Source organism: Harpia harpyja, chromosome 12 (assembly GCF_026419915.1).
Source record: "Harpia harpyja isolate bHarHar1 chromosome 12, bHarHar1 primary haplotype, whole genome shotgun sequence".
Lineage (NCBI taxonomy): Eukaryota > Metazoa > Chordata > Aves > Accipitriformes > Accipitridae > Harpia > Harpia harpyja.
The window spans coordinates 14,985,943-14,998,495 of NC_068951.1; the positions used below are offsets into that span (position 1 = coordinate 14,985,943).

Sequence of the window (12,553 nt, forward strand, 5' to 3'; positions counted from 1 at the left end):
CACGCCTTGCTCCGCCAGGCTGACCAATCCCCCTGCTCTGCCTACCAATCGCTGGCGGGGGCGGGAGGGCGCCCGCCGCGTGCCCGTCAGGGCGGGAAGGGCGCGCTGCGCCCCCTGGCGGCGCCAGGAGGGGCTCCGTGCCGGTGCCCGGTGCCCTGTGCCCGCACCCCGTGCGACCTCACCCAGCAGGCCCCACAGCGGCACAGCCCCCTCGCCCGCAGCCCCGGGCCACTGGGGGCCTCCCCGCTGTCGCTGCTGCCGGCCTGGAGGCACCCGCCCCAGGAAGGAGAGCTCAGTGGCGCGGGGGTGTTTGCGTTAAATACCACATTTATTTCAGAACCGAACAAGCCTCACGTGCGCGCAGGCGGCCGGGACCGGAGGCGCCAACCCCCCGGGCACAGGGCAGGGAGAGCCCGGGGGGTGCTGCCATGGCCGGCAGGAACCGGAGGGCATGAAGGGCACAGCCTCCCTCCTCTGCAGGCCCTGGGCCTGCCTGCCAGCGCTCGCCTGCCCTCCACACCACCGGTCCCCTGTGAAATTTCCCTTCTGATGGGGCTCACAGTCGTGCCTAAACCTCAGGTTTGCATTCTTCATCCTGGAGGGCTGTGGTGGTAGAGGGGACGGGGAGGGGGGGAACAGGGGCCTGACCGGGGACACGTGTGGTGCTGGCGAGAGCGGAGCCAGTAAGACAGCAACGGTGGCCTGCGAGCTGGGGATGTCCCGCAGGGATGCTGCGGGCATCCAGTGAGCAGCCATGTCTCCTTCGGCCCCCAGTGCGGCGGCCCCCAGCCGAGCTGTCTGCTCTGCAGGTTTGCTGGCCTCAGGCACATTTCGGCTCTGGCTGGAGGACGCCCGGCCCATGGCCACCCCACGACTGCAGCACAGGCAGCACCGCCCAGCTGTGGCCAGCGAACCCGTGTCTGGTCCCTGGCAGACACGGGTCCTGTCTCTGCCGGAAGCTGCCTCCACCCTGGAAGAGCCTCCCCTCTCCCCTGGGACACCCAGTGTTTCCACCCCAAGCCCCTTACGTTGAAATTTGGGATGGTCCCAACCACTCCTTGCCCAGGGCAGAGGAGCCAGGATGTGGCAGTCTGGGCCCCTGCTTCGCCCCAGCTCTGCCCCTCCACGCCCCTGGGCGGGCACCTCTCCCTCCGTAAAGGGCACGAGTCGCCCTCCAGGTCTCTAAAATGGATCACAGTGGGGAAAATAACCCAGTTTGATAGGGAGCTTGTCCTGGGCAGGCAAGCTGCCGCCTGCCCGGGGAGCAGCGCTGCGAGGGGCAGCCCTGCTGTGGCTTTGGGCCAGAGCGATGGGGTGAGACGCCCAAGGAGCTGTGGTGAGGCTGGGCAGAACCAGCAGCGACTCAGGAAGGATCCCCAAACCCTTTCCATCACCTGAAACCCAAGCTGAACGGTGCCCAACATGCAACAAGGGGGTCCCTGCAAGCCTCTGCCCACCTGCCTGTCCGTGCCTCCCACGACACGAGCATAACAAGAAGACGGCACCACATCCGATACACACAAGCACCCCCACACACCCCCCACCCCCAGTCCACAAACAGCACAGGGAGGTGCGGCAGAGCCAAGGCGCAGCAGTGCCGAGCGAGGGAAGGTCAGTTGCAAAGGCGTGACAGCGAAGCCGGGGGCGGGGGCTGCCCAGGAGGTGCATGGAGGAAGATGCTCGCCTTCCTGCTCAGAGTTGTGCCAGATGCCGCTGGCCACTCGGGAAGCCCCGAACGAAAGCATCCTGCCATGGGTGAGACATGGGAGAAGGAGGAGAGGGAGAGCTGCTGCTGGGGGAGGTGGGAAGCGGTGATGGCTGGAGGAGAAGGATTTTCGGCAAAGCCACCTCTGCCATGGGAAGCCCCCTGGATTAACGTGCCGACGGAAGCAGGATGGGAAGGAGGTGGGCGCTCACTTCTGCAGGAGGGGAAGAGGAGCGAGAAAACGCCAGCTACAATAGTAAAAATAAGCCCCATCCCCACCCTGACACCCCCGCGCCAGCCTCTCCCATGCTCCTTCGACCTCCTTCAAGTCTGTTGTCCTGCTAGGAGGAGAAAGGAGAAAGGATGTGACAGCCCTTTTTGGAAAGGGCGACAAGGATCCTGTGGATTAGGATGGTGGTTCCTACCCCAGCTCCTGGGGACTTTCCCATCTGGCTTTGGAAGCAGCCACTTGAACCTCCACACTCCCCGCAGGGATGGGACCCTTGGCGTCCTGCCCTAAGAGGGGGGGAATCCCCTTTGGACAAAGCCCCAGGCCAGGACAGTGGAGGTGGCCTGTGTGCTTTTGGTCGGGAAGGACAGCCCTGCATGAGGTGACAGGCAGAGCCGTCCCCAGAGCCCTCCTCTTCCCTCCAGCAGGACCAAGCTCCGAAGGAAGGTGGCCCATCCGCATGGATGTGGGTGCCCCGGCCAGCTGAGACGGCAGGCTCCCCCCCTTCCAGAGGTAGATGGGGCAGGTAGGAATTGCCTCCTTTGGGAAGACATGGTGGGCTGTCCAGCCACCGCTCAGGGGAGTAGTTTAAGCTGCAGGGGGGGGAAAGCAGAGGGTTGGGGAAGGGTGGGGAGCAAGGGCGAGAGCTCAGCTGCCGGGCACATGCCGGGGATGTCCCGGGGAAGGCATCTCCGGGACCCTGGCCCGCCGCCAAGGCTCTCCCCTGCCTGGGGGTGGTGTTGTCCGGGGGCCAGGACCCAACTTATGGGATTTTTGTGACGTAAATAGAAATAAATACTTTATAAATATCATCCTAAACTACCAACACCTGATCTTACCCTGCCATCTCTTGCAGAAACATCAATAAACTAGGAAATCCCCATACCTAAACTACCACTTTCCCTTCACGTGGAGGCAATTCCTCCTGCTCTTCCACCTCCAAGCTCTACCGCACTCCCACCTCTGTAGATCAAAGACCAGCTTTTAGCCGAAACCGCCCTCCTCGCTCCCTCCCCTCTAACAGGGACCTTTCTGGAGCGTTACAGATGGTGTGACATGAAGGTCACCCATGGGGGGACGGGCAGAAGATGGCATGTGCACGAGAAATCCTGCCCAGGCGGGTCCAGACTTTTGCAGCTACGAAAGGAAGTGAGTTTCCCCCGTGAAGATGTGAATCAAGACAGATCCTTCCATGGAGCAGACAGCTGGGGCAGCAGATGGTGTGAGAGATCAGACGTTAACATGGGGAGTCTTGAGACAGAATCAGCTATCTTATCCTGTTGGCAGATGGATGAGGTGGAGGGTGTTTTTCAGGTTAGATTCTCATCTGGGCTGTTCTCCTTCTGGACAGCTTGGATCTGATTTGGAAAACAAGGGACAAAAGGGGTCAGAGATGTGGACAAGGAGAGGTGTGGTCCCCTGGGTTTGGTGTCCTGGCTCCAGGCTGGTGCTTGAATCCAGCCAGAGCTGGAGGGACACAGAATTAACGTGTCTTCAGCCAGAGCACACAAATTTCTGTGCATTTACTTCTATTCCGCTAGTCTTGCCACTTGAGATGGTCTCAAGAACTTTGTGAGATGCTCTCAAGAACGACATGAGATGCTCTCAAGAATGACATGAGATGCTCTCAAGAACAGGCAAGGGCCAGTGTCCCTGCTGCCAGGCATGGATGTTGCTTTGAACTCAGCACAACAACGCCTCTGTACTAGCCAGGATATGGCCCTAGACTGAAGCATTTAAGTGGGGAGAAGCTGAAATCAAGGTTAATATGGTCCAAGTTTTGCCAGCTGAGAGCCTGTCCAGGCACAACTCTGTGCAGGAGGAGCTCCCCACACCTGGCTGGGGGGGCTGCAGCAGGGAGAGCTGGGAACAGGGCAGGGAGCACGCTTGGCTGCCTGCAGACCCCCCACCAAGGGCTTCCCTGCACCCCCCTTCCCCCAGCTTCCCCCAGTACCTTATGGACCCAGCCAGGAGGGGGTTGAAGGCGTAGAGCCAGTCGTGCATGTCCTTGTCGCTGCTTGCCTGCAGCAGGATGCCCCGGTGCTCCGTGCACACCGCAAACGTGTTCGGGGTCTGCCAGGGGAGAGCTGGGGCTGAGTCCCTTGCCCGAGGGGGTGTGTGGAGTGGGGCTGGCTGCCGGCGCCCTACCTTGAGCATGGCCTGCTGGTCCTCGCTGTACTCCACCTGGGCCTTGGAAAGGTTGAGTATGGCCCTCTCAACCGCGTCCTTGTCCGAGTTGTAGATGTAGACGTACGGGCGCCGGACCACCACAAAGCGCTTCACCCACCCGTTGGTGTGGGGCTCCAGGAAGTGCAAGTAGCCCTTTTTGGAGACGATGGGGCTGCAGAAGGGACCGAGGTCAGGGTAGGATGCGGACCATGAAGAGGTGGCAATGGTAGGTCATGGTCTCCCCCAGCCCCAAGGCACTTCCCTCACTGGCTGCCCCAGCTGCTCCTACCTGACCCGGATCTCCTGGATGTCAGGCACCAGCAAACGCTGGGGCTCCTTCTCCTCCTCAGGCCGGCGGGCCGGGGACTTCTTCTGCTCTCCTTCTACTGCAGGCTCCAGGTCGGGGCTCTCCGCCCTGGAGGAGATCTGGGGGGGTCTGGGGAGGGAGGAGAGGCTGGAGTGTAGGAAGAGTGATGGCTGGGGAACACCTGTCTGCAGGTGCACAGGACTGCATCCCAGTGGTACAGCTGCCCTGCTCAGGGGGATGCTGAGGCATCACTCGAATGTCCTGGCCACCTTCTTACCTGACCTCCATGGCGTTGTAGCGTCCTTCCACCAGTGATGGGCAGGTCGAGGAGGGGGTGAGAGTGGTGACCCCAAGAGCTGGCATGGAGGGGTCTCTCATTAGGGTCACGGACATTTCAGACAGCTGTGGAGAAGCAGAGGTGTGGACTTGAGTTTCTGCCCAAAGCCGGACACAGGCAAAGGACCAGGTGCCTGCTCATAATGGGGAGAGGCAAGACCTCTGGCCAGCCGGGTCCTCTCCTGGCACTGTCCTGAGAGCCAACAGCTCTAGGAACACCAGGGTGAGTGGAGGGAGTAGGGACCCTGGAGCAGGGACCACTCAGGCCATGGTGCCCATCTGGTCTCTGCCCAGCCAGTCCCCACCAGCCACGTATCCCTCCCGGCCCCTGCCAGCCCGGTGGAGCCCAGGCAGCGGCAGTACCTTGCTCTCGCTGGCGCTAATGCAGACATGGCTGTGGCTGTACTCCCTGTTGAAGGTGTGCGTGAGCAGGCGCAAGCACTGCGGAGAGAGGAGGATGATGGTGGGGCAGGAGGCACCTTCCTCCACCCTCCTCCTCCCACTCTTCTTGGGCTTTGTCCTGCCGCAACCCCCTCCCACCCAGTGGGAGCCCCTTCCTGACTTCATCCCCGCGAGCTGGGGATGCTACAGGATGGTACCTTCACGGCCAGCTCCTTCTGCCTCTCACTGGGGGTCTCGGTGGGAGATATGCGGCCCTCGGGGGCCCCGTCAACAGAGAGCGGGGAGGAGACACTGGAGGTGCTTCGGGACTCAGAGTCCTCACTGGAGCAGGGGGACAGGGTCTCCAGGCCCAGGCGCTGGGTCGTCTCCAGCTTCTCGCGCAGGAGCAGGTAGTGCCTAGTCTTCTCCACCTAGGCACAGGCAGCCAGGCTCAGGGGTGGGCCCCTTCCCCCAGCCAGCATCCTTTCGGGGACCATGCTTCCCAGGCCCCATTAACCCCATCTGCTCATTAGCTTCGGGTTGCTGGGACCCAGCTAGCAGCGAGCACCGGTGGTACAGCCCCGCTCCTGCCTCTTCCCACAACTGGGAGGGCTGAGACACCCAGTTGGCACTGGCAGGGCAAGGGGCTGACCTGCAAATTGCACCATCTTGGCCCGTTTCTAGCCCAGACTCTTACTTCTTGCAGGAGGCTGAGTTTCTCCAGTTCCCACTGATGGTCAAGGATGAGGCTGTCGCTGCGGGGCCGCCAGCCAGCCAGGTTCTCCTCTCCCCGCACGTAGGCTACGGAGGTGTCCAGTACACGCCGGCGCCGTCTCTGCATGCCTGTGGGGACAGACACACAGCTGGGGGGACAGACTCACAGCCCCAACCGCCACACTGTGCCTCCCAGCCTCACAGTGAACACCCGGGCAGAGACACGGCACCCACCTGGGCTGCCGGCATCGGCCACACGGCAGAGGCTGAGTTCATAGACTCCTGTCACACGGTTGCTGCAAGCAAGGGGAGACGAGGCATTACTGGCTCTGCCCCATCCCCATGCCCCCGCTATTTCGCCCAGGCTGCTGGGATGCCCCAGTCCCCAGATGATGGCTCTCCTCCCCCAGAAAGGCAGGAGCGTCCTGGTACCTCTCGGAAGCCCGCAGGGTGCCGCTGCCAAAAAGGTTGCGGATGGAGCGGGAGGCAGGAAGCTTGGCATCCCGGGAGTAGAAAACCATGCAGAAGTCTTTGGTGATGACGGCAGGCTGAGTGCAGTTCTCCATCTGCAGCAGGGCAGGGGGGGAGACGTCAGGGGGCTGCAGCCTGGGAGCCCAGTGGGTCTTTTCCACCCCTGGTGCCCAGCCATTTCCACTGCTGGGGTCCCACAGGGCCCCCAAGCACCAGGTTGAATCCTGCACCCCATTAACATTGGTGCCAGCTAAGGAGGGGTTCACACTGGCTGCACCCCGATGGTGGGGGAAATACCAGACTTTGTTGGCATTATAATGGCCCCGACTAAGGTCCTTGCCTCGATGTAGGCAGAAAGGGTGATGTAGATTTTCTCCCGGTACGGGGTGACACGGTTAAGCAGCAGAGAGTTGTGCATGGAGCTATCCCACGCTGCCTCAAACTGGTAGAAAGTCCTGCCAAAAAAAAAAATAGCAGAGCCGGTAAAACAACCCCCCCGGGACCCCAAGCAAGCGAGCAAGGAGATGCCATCGTCCCCCCCCGCAGCGCTGCGGCAGGCCTGCAAGGACACACGGACATGCACACGCGGTGGGGACAGATGGGGACAGCCACTCTGGAGGACGCAGGCTCAAGGCAAAGGGGGACAAGGCGTGGCGGGAGGGGGACGCGGCACCCTCAAAGCGGCCGACAGACTGGGGAGGTTTTTGGGGAGGAGGGACTGCAGGAGGAGTGGGGGCTCAGCTGGAGTGCAGGCAAGGCAGGGCAGGCTGGGAAGGCAAAGGAGGGTGCGTGCCCCACCCCCGTGCTTGGAGTGGGGGGCTGCCACCCCCAGCGCACCCAGGCCAGGTCCCCACCATCCAGCCCCGGGGTACGCAGCACCTCCTGGCCCCCGCCAGGAGCAGCTGTCGCCCTTCAGGTGACAATGGCCAGAAGGGAAAGGAGGGAGGATGCTCAGCACTGGGGGACTGCTGCCAGCCCACCCCTGGGAAAGCAGCTCCCCTGCCAGACAGGTCCCCTTCCCCAGCGCTGCCCTCATCTGCCAGCCCTGAGCCCCAGCGGGACCCGAGGACCACAATTTGGTGGCTGGCCCCTGTCAGGCTGCCTCCCCTGGCTCTTGCTCTGCCCTGATCACCAGCCCCATTCCCACCAGGCTGCCTCGCTCCCCTCGCTGTGTTTTCCATGGCTCCCAGGCTGGGAGAAGGAGTGGGGGACCCGGCCTCACTCGCCCGGTGCCTATGGGGTCCCATAGAGGACAGTGCAGCCACCCAGAGCAAGAGTGGCAACCGCCCTCTTCAGGTCAAGGAATCAAGGTGGGGGGAAGCAGGAGGCGGCTCTGGTTCGAGAGCATGGGGGATCCCCTTTTCACCCCCTGCCCCACTCCTGGGCTCCCTCCCGGGCCAGCCTTGGGGTTATGGGACACCCACTCCCCAAAGTCATCCAGAGCTGCCGCAGCCCTGGGTCCCGCCTGAGCATCCTCAGGAAGCCATGCCTCAGCGATGTCTCAATGAGGACGCTTCAGCACATCCCTGAAGCAGCATCTAGGTGGCTGAGGGGCTCTTTTAACAAGAGCTGGGGCAGCCAGAAGGAGCAGGGAGAGGCTCTTGGCTGCAATTGTCCTCGCATTGAAAGAAGAGGGAGAGCGACGCTTTCAGGTGTATAAAATACAGAAAAAACCCCATGTGAGACAGAGCCAAGGTGAAGGATCGCTTTGCAGACACAGGTAGCTTGAGAAGACAGTGCTCCCCAGGGAGGAGGAGGAGAAGAGGAGCCTCAGGGGAGGGGGGAAAGAGCAAAAAGCAAAGGGAGAAGGCAAAGGAGAAAGAGAGAGAAGCAGGAGGGACGAGACCGAGCGGGTGTGAACAAAATACCTAGTGTCATTTCCAAACGAAATGCTATAAGTGGAAGGCGACCCAAGGACAAACACACACACATACACACACAGAAAAACGAAAGGTCAGAAAGCATCGTCCATACGGGGCTGGCGTGGGAGCGGGGCTGCAAGGAAGGGGAGCCCCTCTCAAGGAGGACTTGCCCCATATTGACACCACTGGCTAAAGGAGCTCCTGCCTAGCTGGACCCTGAATTGGAGCCCAGAAGGAGCTCGGTGAGGGCAGACAGAGGTTTACCTGCTTGGGTGAACACCCTCTGCCTCCCACCTTCCTCGTGGTCCAGCAGCTGGGAAGCAAGCACATGCATGCTCCCCATCCCCTTAACTCTGCCCTTGCTGCCATCTCAGGGCAAGGAGCTCCTGCTCAGCACAGCCCCCCGAAGATGCCCGTCATGGGGGACCAGCCATCCCACCACCACCCACGCAGCAGGAGATGATTTCTTGGCCTGTCCCCTGGTCCACAGGGAGGGCATCACTGTGCTGAGAGCCCACAGGCAATGCCAGTGTGAGCCCGCATGCTCCTGCAGCGGGGGGCAAGATCCATGCTGGATCCGTCCCCCTGCAACCCAAGGGGACAGGGTGCCACTAGAGGGACAGCTCTGCCGTTGGGCATCTCCGAGCAGGACCAGCTTCTAGCTGCTGTAGGGAGGACAACCTCCCAGGCACAAAGCTATGGAGCCCACCAGGACTTGGAAGACCCCATCCCCTGTCTCCCAGATGCATCCCCCTCTTCTTCCACTGTGGGGCACAGTGGCGGGATGCCCCCTCCTCTGGGGCCTCAGTGATGCTCCCGTCCAGAGGCTGGCAGCAGCATCTGGGTCAGATGGCTCTTGCCCACGCGCCACATACCAGGCTCACCCTGTGGTCCCAGCTGAACCCCTTCTGTCCCTGAACAGCTGTTCCCCCCATTACACAGGGGTATAACAGCCTGTGCCACGTATGGGCATGTGCACACACCGTCACGCCTGCGTACAGACGCACACCGCCCGTATGCCGCACCTACGCCCGCGGGACTACCGTGCATGGAGTGGGCAGCCACTGCGCGTGCCACCACACCGCCCAGCAGTGCTGCCACCATCACCAGGTGCCCAGGCAAGGGCTGAAGGCGCCCCGAAGCCCCTGCCGTGGTCCGCACCAGCCCTACAGCTACTCCAAGTGGCGCCGGGGGCCGAGCTGGGGCTGGGGCGGGAGGTGATGGGGGTGCGGCACGTTTGGTGCCAGATGCCAGAGATGGGAGAGCAGTGAAGTCAAAAAGCAAGAAGAAAACCCAAATCAGGTGATGGGGACGTAGGCGTGCAAGGGGGAGCGGCAGCCAGCGAGAGCGTGGCCCAAACGAACAGCAAAAGGGGGCTAGTGAGCGAGAGGTGCCAGGGCGGGAGGGAAGAGGGATGGGGCGTGTGGAGGGATGGAGGGCTGGATGTCCAAGTGCTGCCTCCAGTGGGAGTGAGCGCGCTGAGGCGAGGGGGGAGAAAGAACAAAGGGAGAGAGGAAGGGGGATGGGGTGGAAAAAAAACCAATGGAAACAAATAATACCTAGGCATATCCGAATCAAGAAACTGCCTGCAAAAACACAAAACAATCACATGGTTAGTGTGGGCTCGGATGGGCAGCAGCAGCGGAGAGAAGCGAGGGGGGACCCTGGGCGCTGCCCCCCGCGTCGCCTCCCTGGGCGCTCAATGCAGGGATGGATGGGGGCCAGGGAGGGAGCCGTACCACTCCCCTGGTTTCCCTCTGAGTGGGGACTGGGAAGGCTGCGGAGGGGGAGCCAGGGCTGCTCTGGCCGATGAAGGCTGTGTGGCGTAAGGCAGCGAAGCAGGGAGCACAAGCAGCCGGCGAGGAGGGTGAAGCGGGCCCTGGCTCTGCCCACTGCCCTCCCTCTGCCCGTCCTTGCAGGCTGCTGGGGCCGAAGCGTGCGTGCCTGCATGCAGGATGGAAGCGGGGGGTGGTTGCGGCGAGCACCCCTTGGCGTCCCACATGAAGCCAGCTGACCCCTCCTCCCCCTGCCCAGCCCTGGCCAGGCTCGACGGGATGGATACAGGATGGATACAGCGTGTACGCTGGCCCGCGGCCCCAATTTGGGGCTGGCCCTGAGGCGCAGACCCTCTGAGCATGCCGGTGAGGCGAGCTCTTGCAAAACCCAAGCCCCTGTCTCCCTGCTTCTCTCCACACTCGGAACATCCCCCCAGCCTGAGCTGTATCCCCTTGCCCAGCAGGACCCATGGGGGGAATGCAGGAGCAGGAGGCACATCTCCCCTGCCAGGCTACACTAGAGATGCTGAAGATCTGATCTGGCTGCACCTGGGACCAACCGGCCACATCAGGAGCTGACATACACAGCGCAGCCCCAGGAGCCCGCGGGTGCCACAGCCCCCCAGCTCCCAGCAGCCCAGCAAAAACCACTACAGCTCTGCTGGGCCAAGCCCTCCTTGCCCGACCGTCCCCGCCTGGCCTTGCTCTGTTGTCCCTGTGGCTGTGCCAAAGTCTCCTGGTCCAACACTTGCACACGTACCCGACCCCATGATTCGGCTCTGCTGCCCGGGTACCGCGTGCCTGCTGCTCCACCGTGCCCAGAATCTGCCCTGGGAGTGCTGCAGGTTGGCACCTCCTGTCCAGACCCCTGTCATCCCCCACAAAAACACCCTGCCTTGGAACAGGCCACCTTGGGCCAGCAGTGACCCCGAAGAAAACGAGGGGAAAAGTGGTCCCCGGTCCCTGCTGGGATGCTCCTACACCAGCAACTGCCACGCACACAGCCCAGGACCAGTCCCACTGCTCCTGGTGCTGCCAATGACTGTCCCCGTCTTGTCACGGCTGCCCGCACACACGCATTCTGCCCAGGGACCCCCGCCAGCCCCCTGAGTTTTGCCAGCAACCCTGGTGCAGAGGAGAGCTCTGCCCTCTGCACTCACTGCTCCCCTCCGCCACTGCAGGACCCAGCCAGGGAGACCTTGGAGATAAAAAACCTCCGGCCCCCGCTGCTCCCACCCCTCTGCCAAACCCACAGCAGGAGACACAGCCCCTGGGACTGGTGTGAAGGGGCAGGCATCCCCAAAGTCACCTGGCAGCGATGGGGGATGGCTTTCCTGCATCACCCCTGCACAGATGGGGACCAGCCATGGGCACCAAGTGGCCTTTCCAGCGAGTTTGCTGGGACACAGGACAAATAGCCCTTTGTGGCAGGTGCCCTCCAGCCACTGGGTCGGTACATCCTCCTGGCACCAACTGGCTCTCTGCACCACGTCATCACAGCTGCCACCAGAGAGCAGGACCCCCACCCAAATTCCCTGTAGTGCCAAAGCCCAGTGCGGAGAAGCCTCGGGGAGGAGGAGGAAGGGAGCTGGCGGCCTTGAACCCCAAGACCCTCTGCTGCTCCAGGAAAGCCCCCCCCAAGGCAGCAACAGGTCAGCAGGACCCTGCAGAGGGGCTGAGAGCCCACCCAGGGGACAGAGGGGCTCCCCACATCCTCCCCCCAGCCCTCACCACAGCTGGGGAAGAGCAAGAGAAGAGGCACGCACCGGTCCTCCTGTGAGGGGTGGATGTACCCTGAGGAGAGGATGTTCAGGGATAGGATGTTGGGGTCGATGAGAGACTCGTCTGCTTCTGGGGTGTTCCGGATCCGACCTGCAAGCACAGCATGGGGACGCTGCTCAGGCAACAGGTGGTGGCCCTGTGAGGGTCCCCGCGAGGGGCAGGGGCAGCCCGCCTGCCTGCATCCCCCAGCAGAGCAGCTCCCCCGTCACAGGTAGCAGCCACCCAGCACTCAGCCACTCAGCACCAGGGGTCCTGGTCCAGCTCCTGGGCACGGTGGCCAGGACTGAGGCATCCTGCCCAGGTGGCATCCCGGTGTCACCTGCCGGGCAGCCGCTGCTTTGCTATTGCAGGGCGGGAGGGGAGACAAGGTGTAAAGCCCCGCATGGAAACGTGCGTGAGAAACAGCCTGAGAGGATGCTTGGGAGCTTGGTGGGCTGGGGGTTGCTCACTCAACCTGGCTCGGCTTACCCACAACTAGCTCCCTCACTTCCTTCCAGCGGATGAGGCTGCCTGTTTCATGCACCAAGGTGACGGTGATTCTCCTCTGGATGCCCTGAGACCCATGAGGCCAGAGAGAAGGGGCAGTGGTTAACACAGCTCCCGGCAGGAGCCAGAGCCAGGACAGCATCTTGGGGAAGGGAGTACCTGGTGGAGGAGGAAAGTCCCATGGCATGGCATGCCTCCACGGTGGTCCACAATGGCAGGGATGTAGCTGGAAAAGAGGATCACAGTGTGATACAGAGCCCCATCAGCCTGCTTGGGGGTGCCAAGCACTGGGCAAATCACCGCACTGCCTCCCTCTCCTTCCCACTCCCCTTTCCG

At 62.4% G+C, this 12,553-nt stretch overlaps 1 protein-coding gene across 26 annotated transcripts in view; it reads right to left on the reverse strand.

Moving 5' to 3' along the window:
* Positions 1-309: 309 nt before the first annotated feature.
* The window catches only part of KIF1A (kinesin family member 1A), a 42,194-nt gene continuing 29,950 nt past the window's right edge, over positions 310-12,553 (reverse strand). For 8 of the 26 annotated variants that reach the window (XM_052803154.1, XM_052803153.1, XM_052803139.1 and 5 more), the window contains 14 exons: positions 12,377-12,443; positions 12,200-12,284; positions 11,716-11,821; positions 6,653-6,767; positions 6,274-6,407; positions 6,076-6,137; positions 5,825-5,970; positions 5,346-5,558; positions 5,110-5,187; positions 4,688-4,812; positions 4,393-4,539; positions 4,083-4,275; positions 3,889-4,007; positions 310-3,292 (listed from right to left, as the gene is read on the reverse strand). In XM_052803154.1, coding sequence (XP_052659114.1) covers positions 3,250-3,292; positions 3,889-4,007; positions 4,083-4,275; positions 4,393-4,539; positions 4,688-4,812; positions 5,110-5,187; positions 5,346-5,558; positions 5,825-5,970; positions 6,076-6,137; positions 6,274-6,407; positions 6,653-6,767; positions 11,716-11,821; positions 12,200-12,284; positions 12,377-12,443 — 1,633 coding nt within the window. In that variant the 3' untranslated portion in view covers positions 310-3,249. Of the gene's footprint in view, positions 3,293-3,888; positions 4,008-4,082; positions 4,276-4,392; positions 4,540-4,687; positions 4,813-5,109; positions 5,188-5,345; positions 5,559-5,824; positions 5,971-6,075; positions 6,138-6,273; positions 6,408-6,652; positions 6,768-8,180; positions 8,205-9,733; positions 9,761-11,715; positions 11,822-12,199; positions 12,285-12,376; positions 12,444-12,553 lie in introns of all 26 variants that reach the window. The other 18 variants (XM_052803127.1, XM_052803149.1, XM_052803134.1 and 15 more) reach the window with 3 other exon arrangements.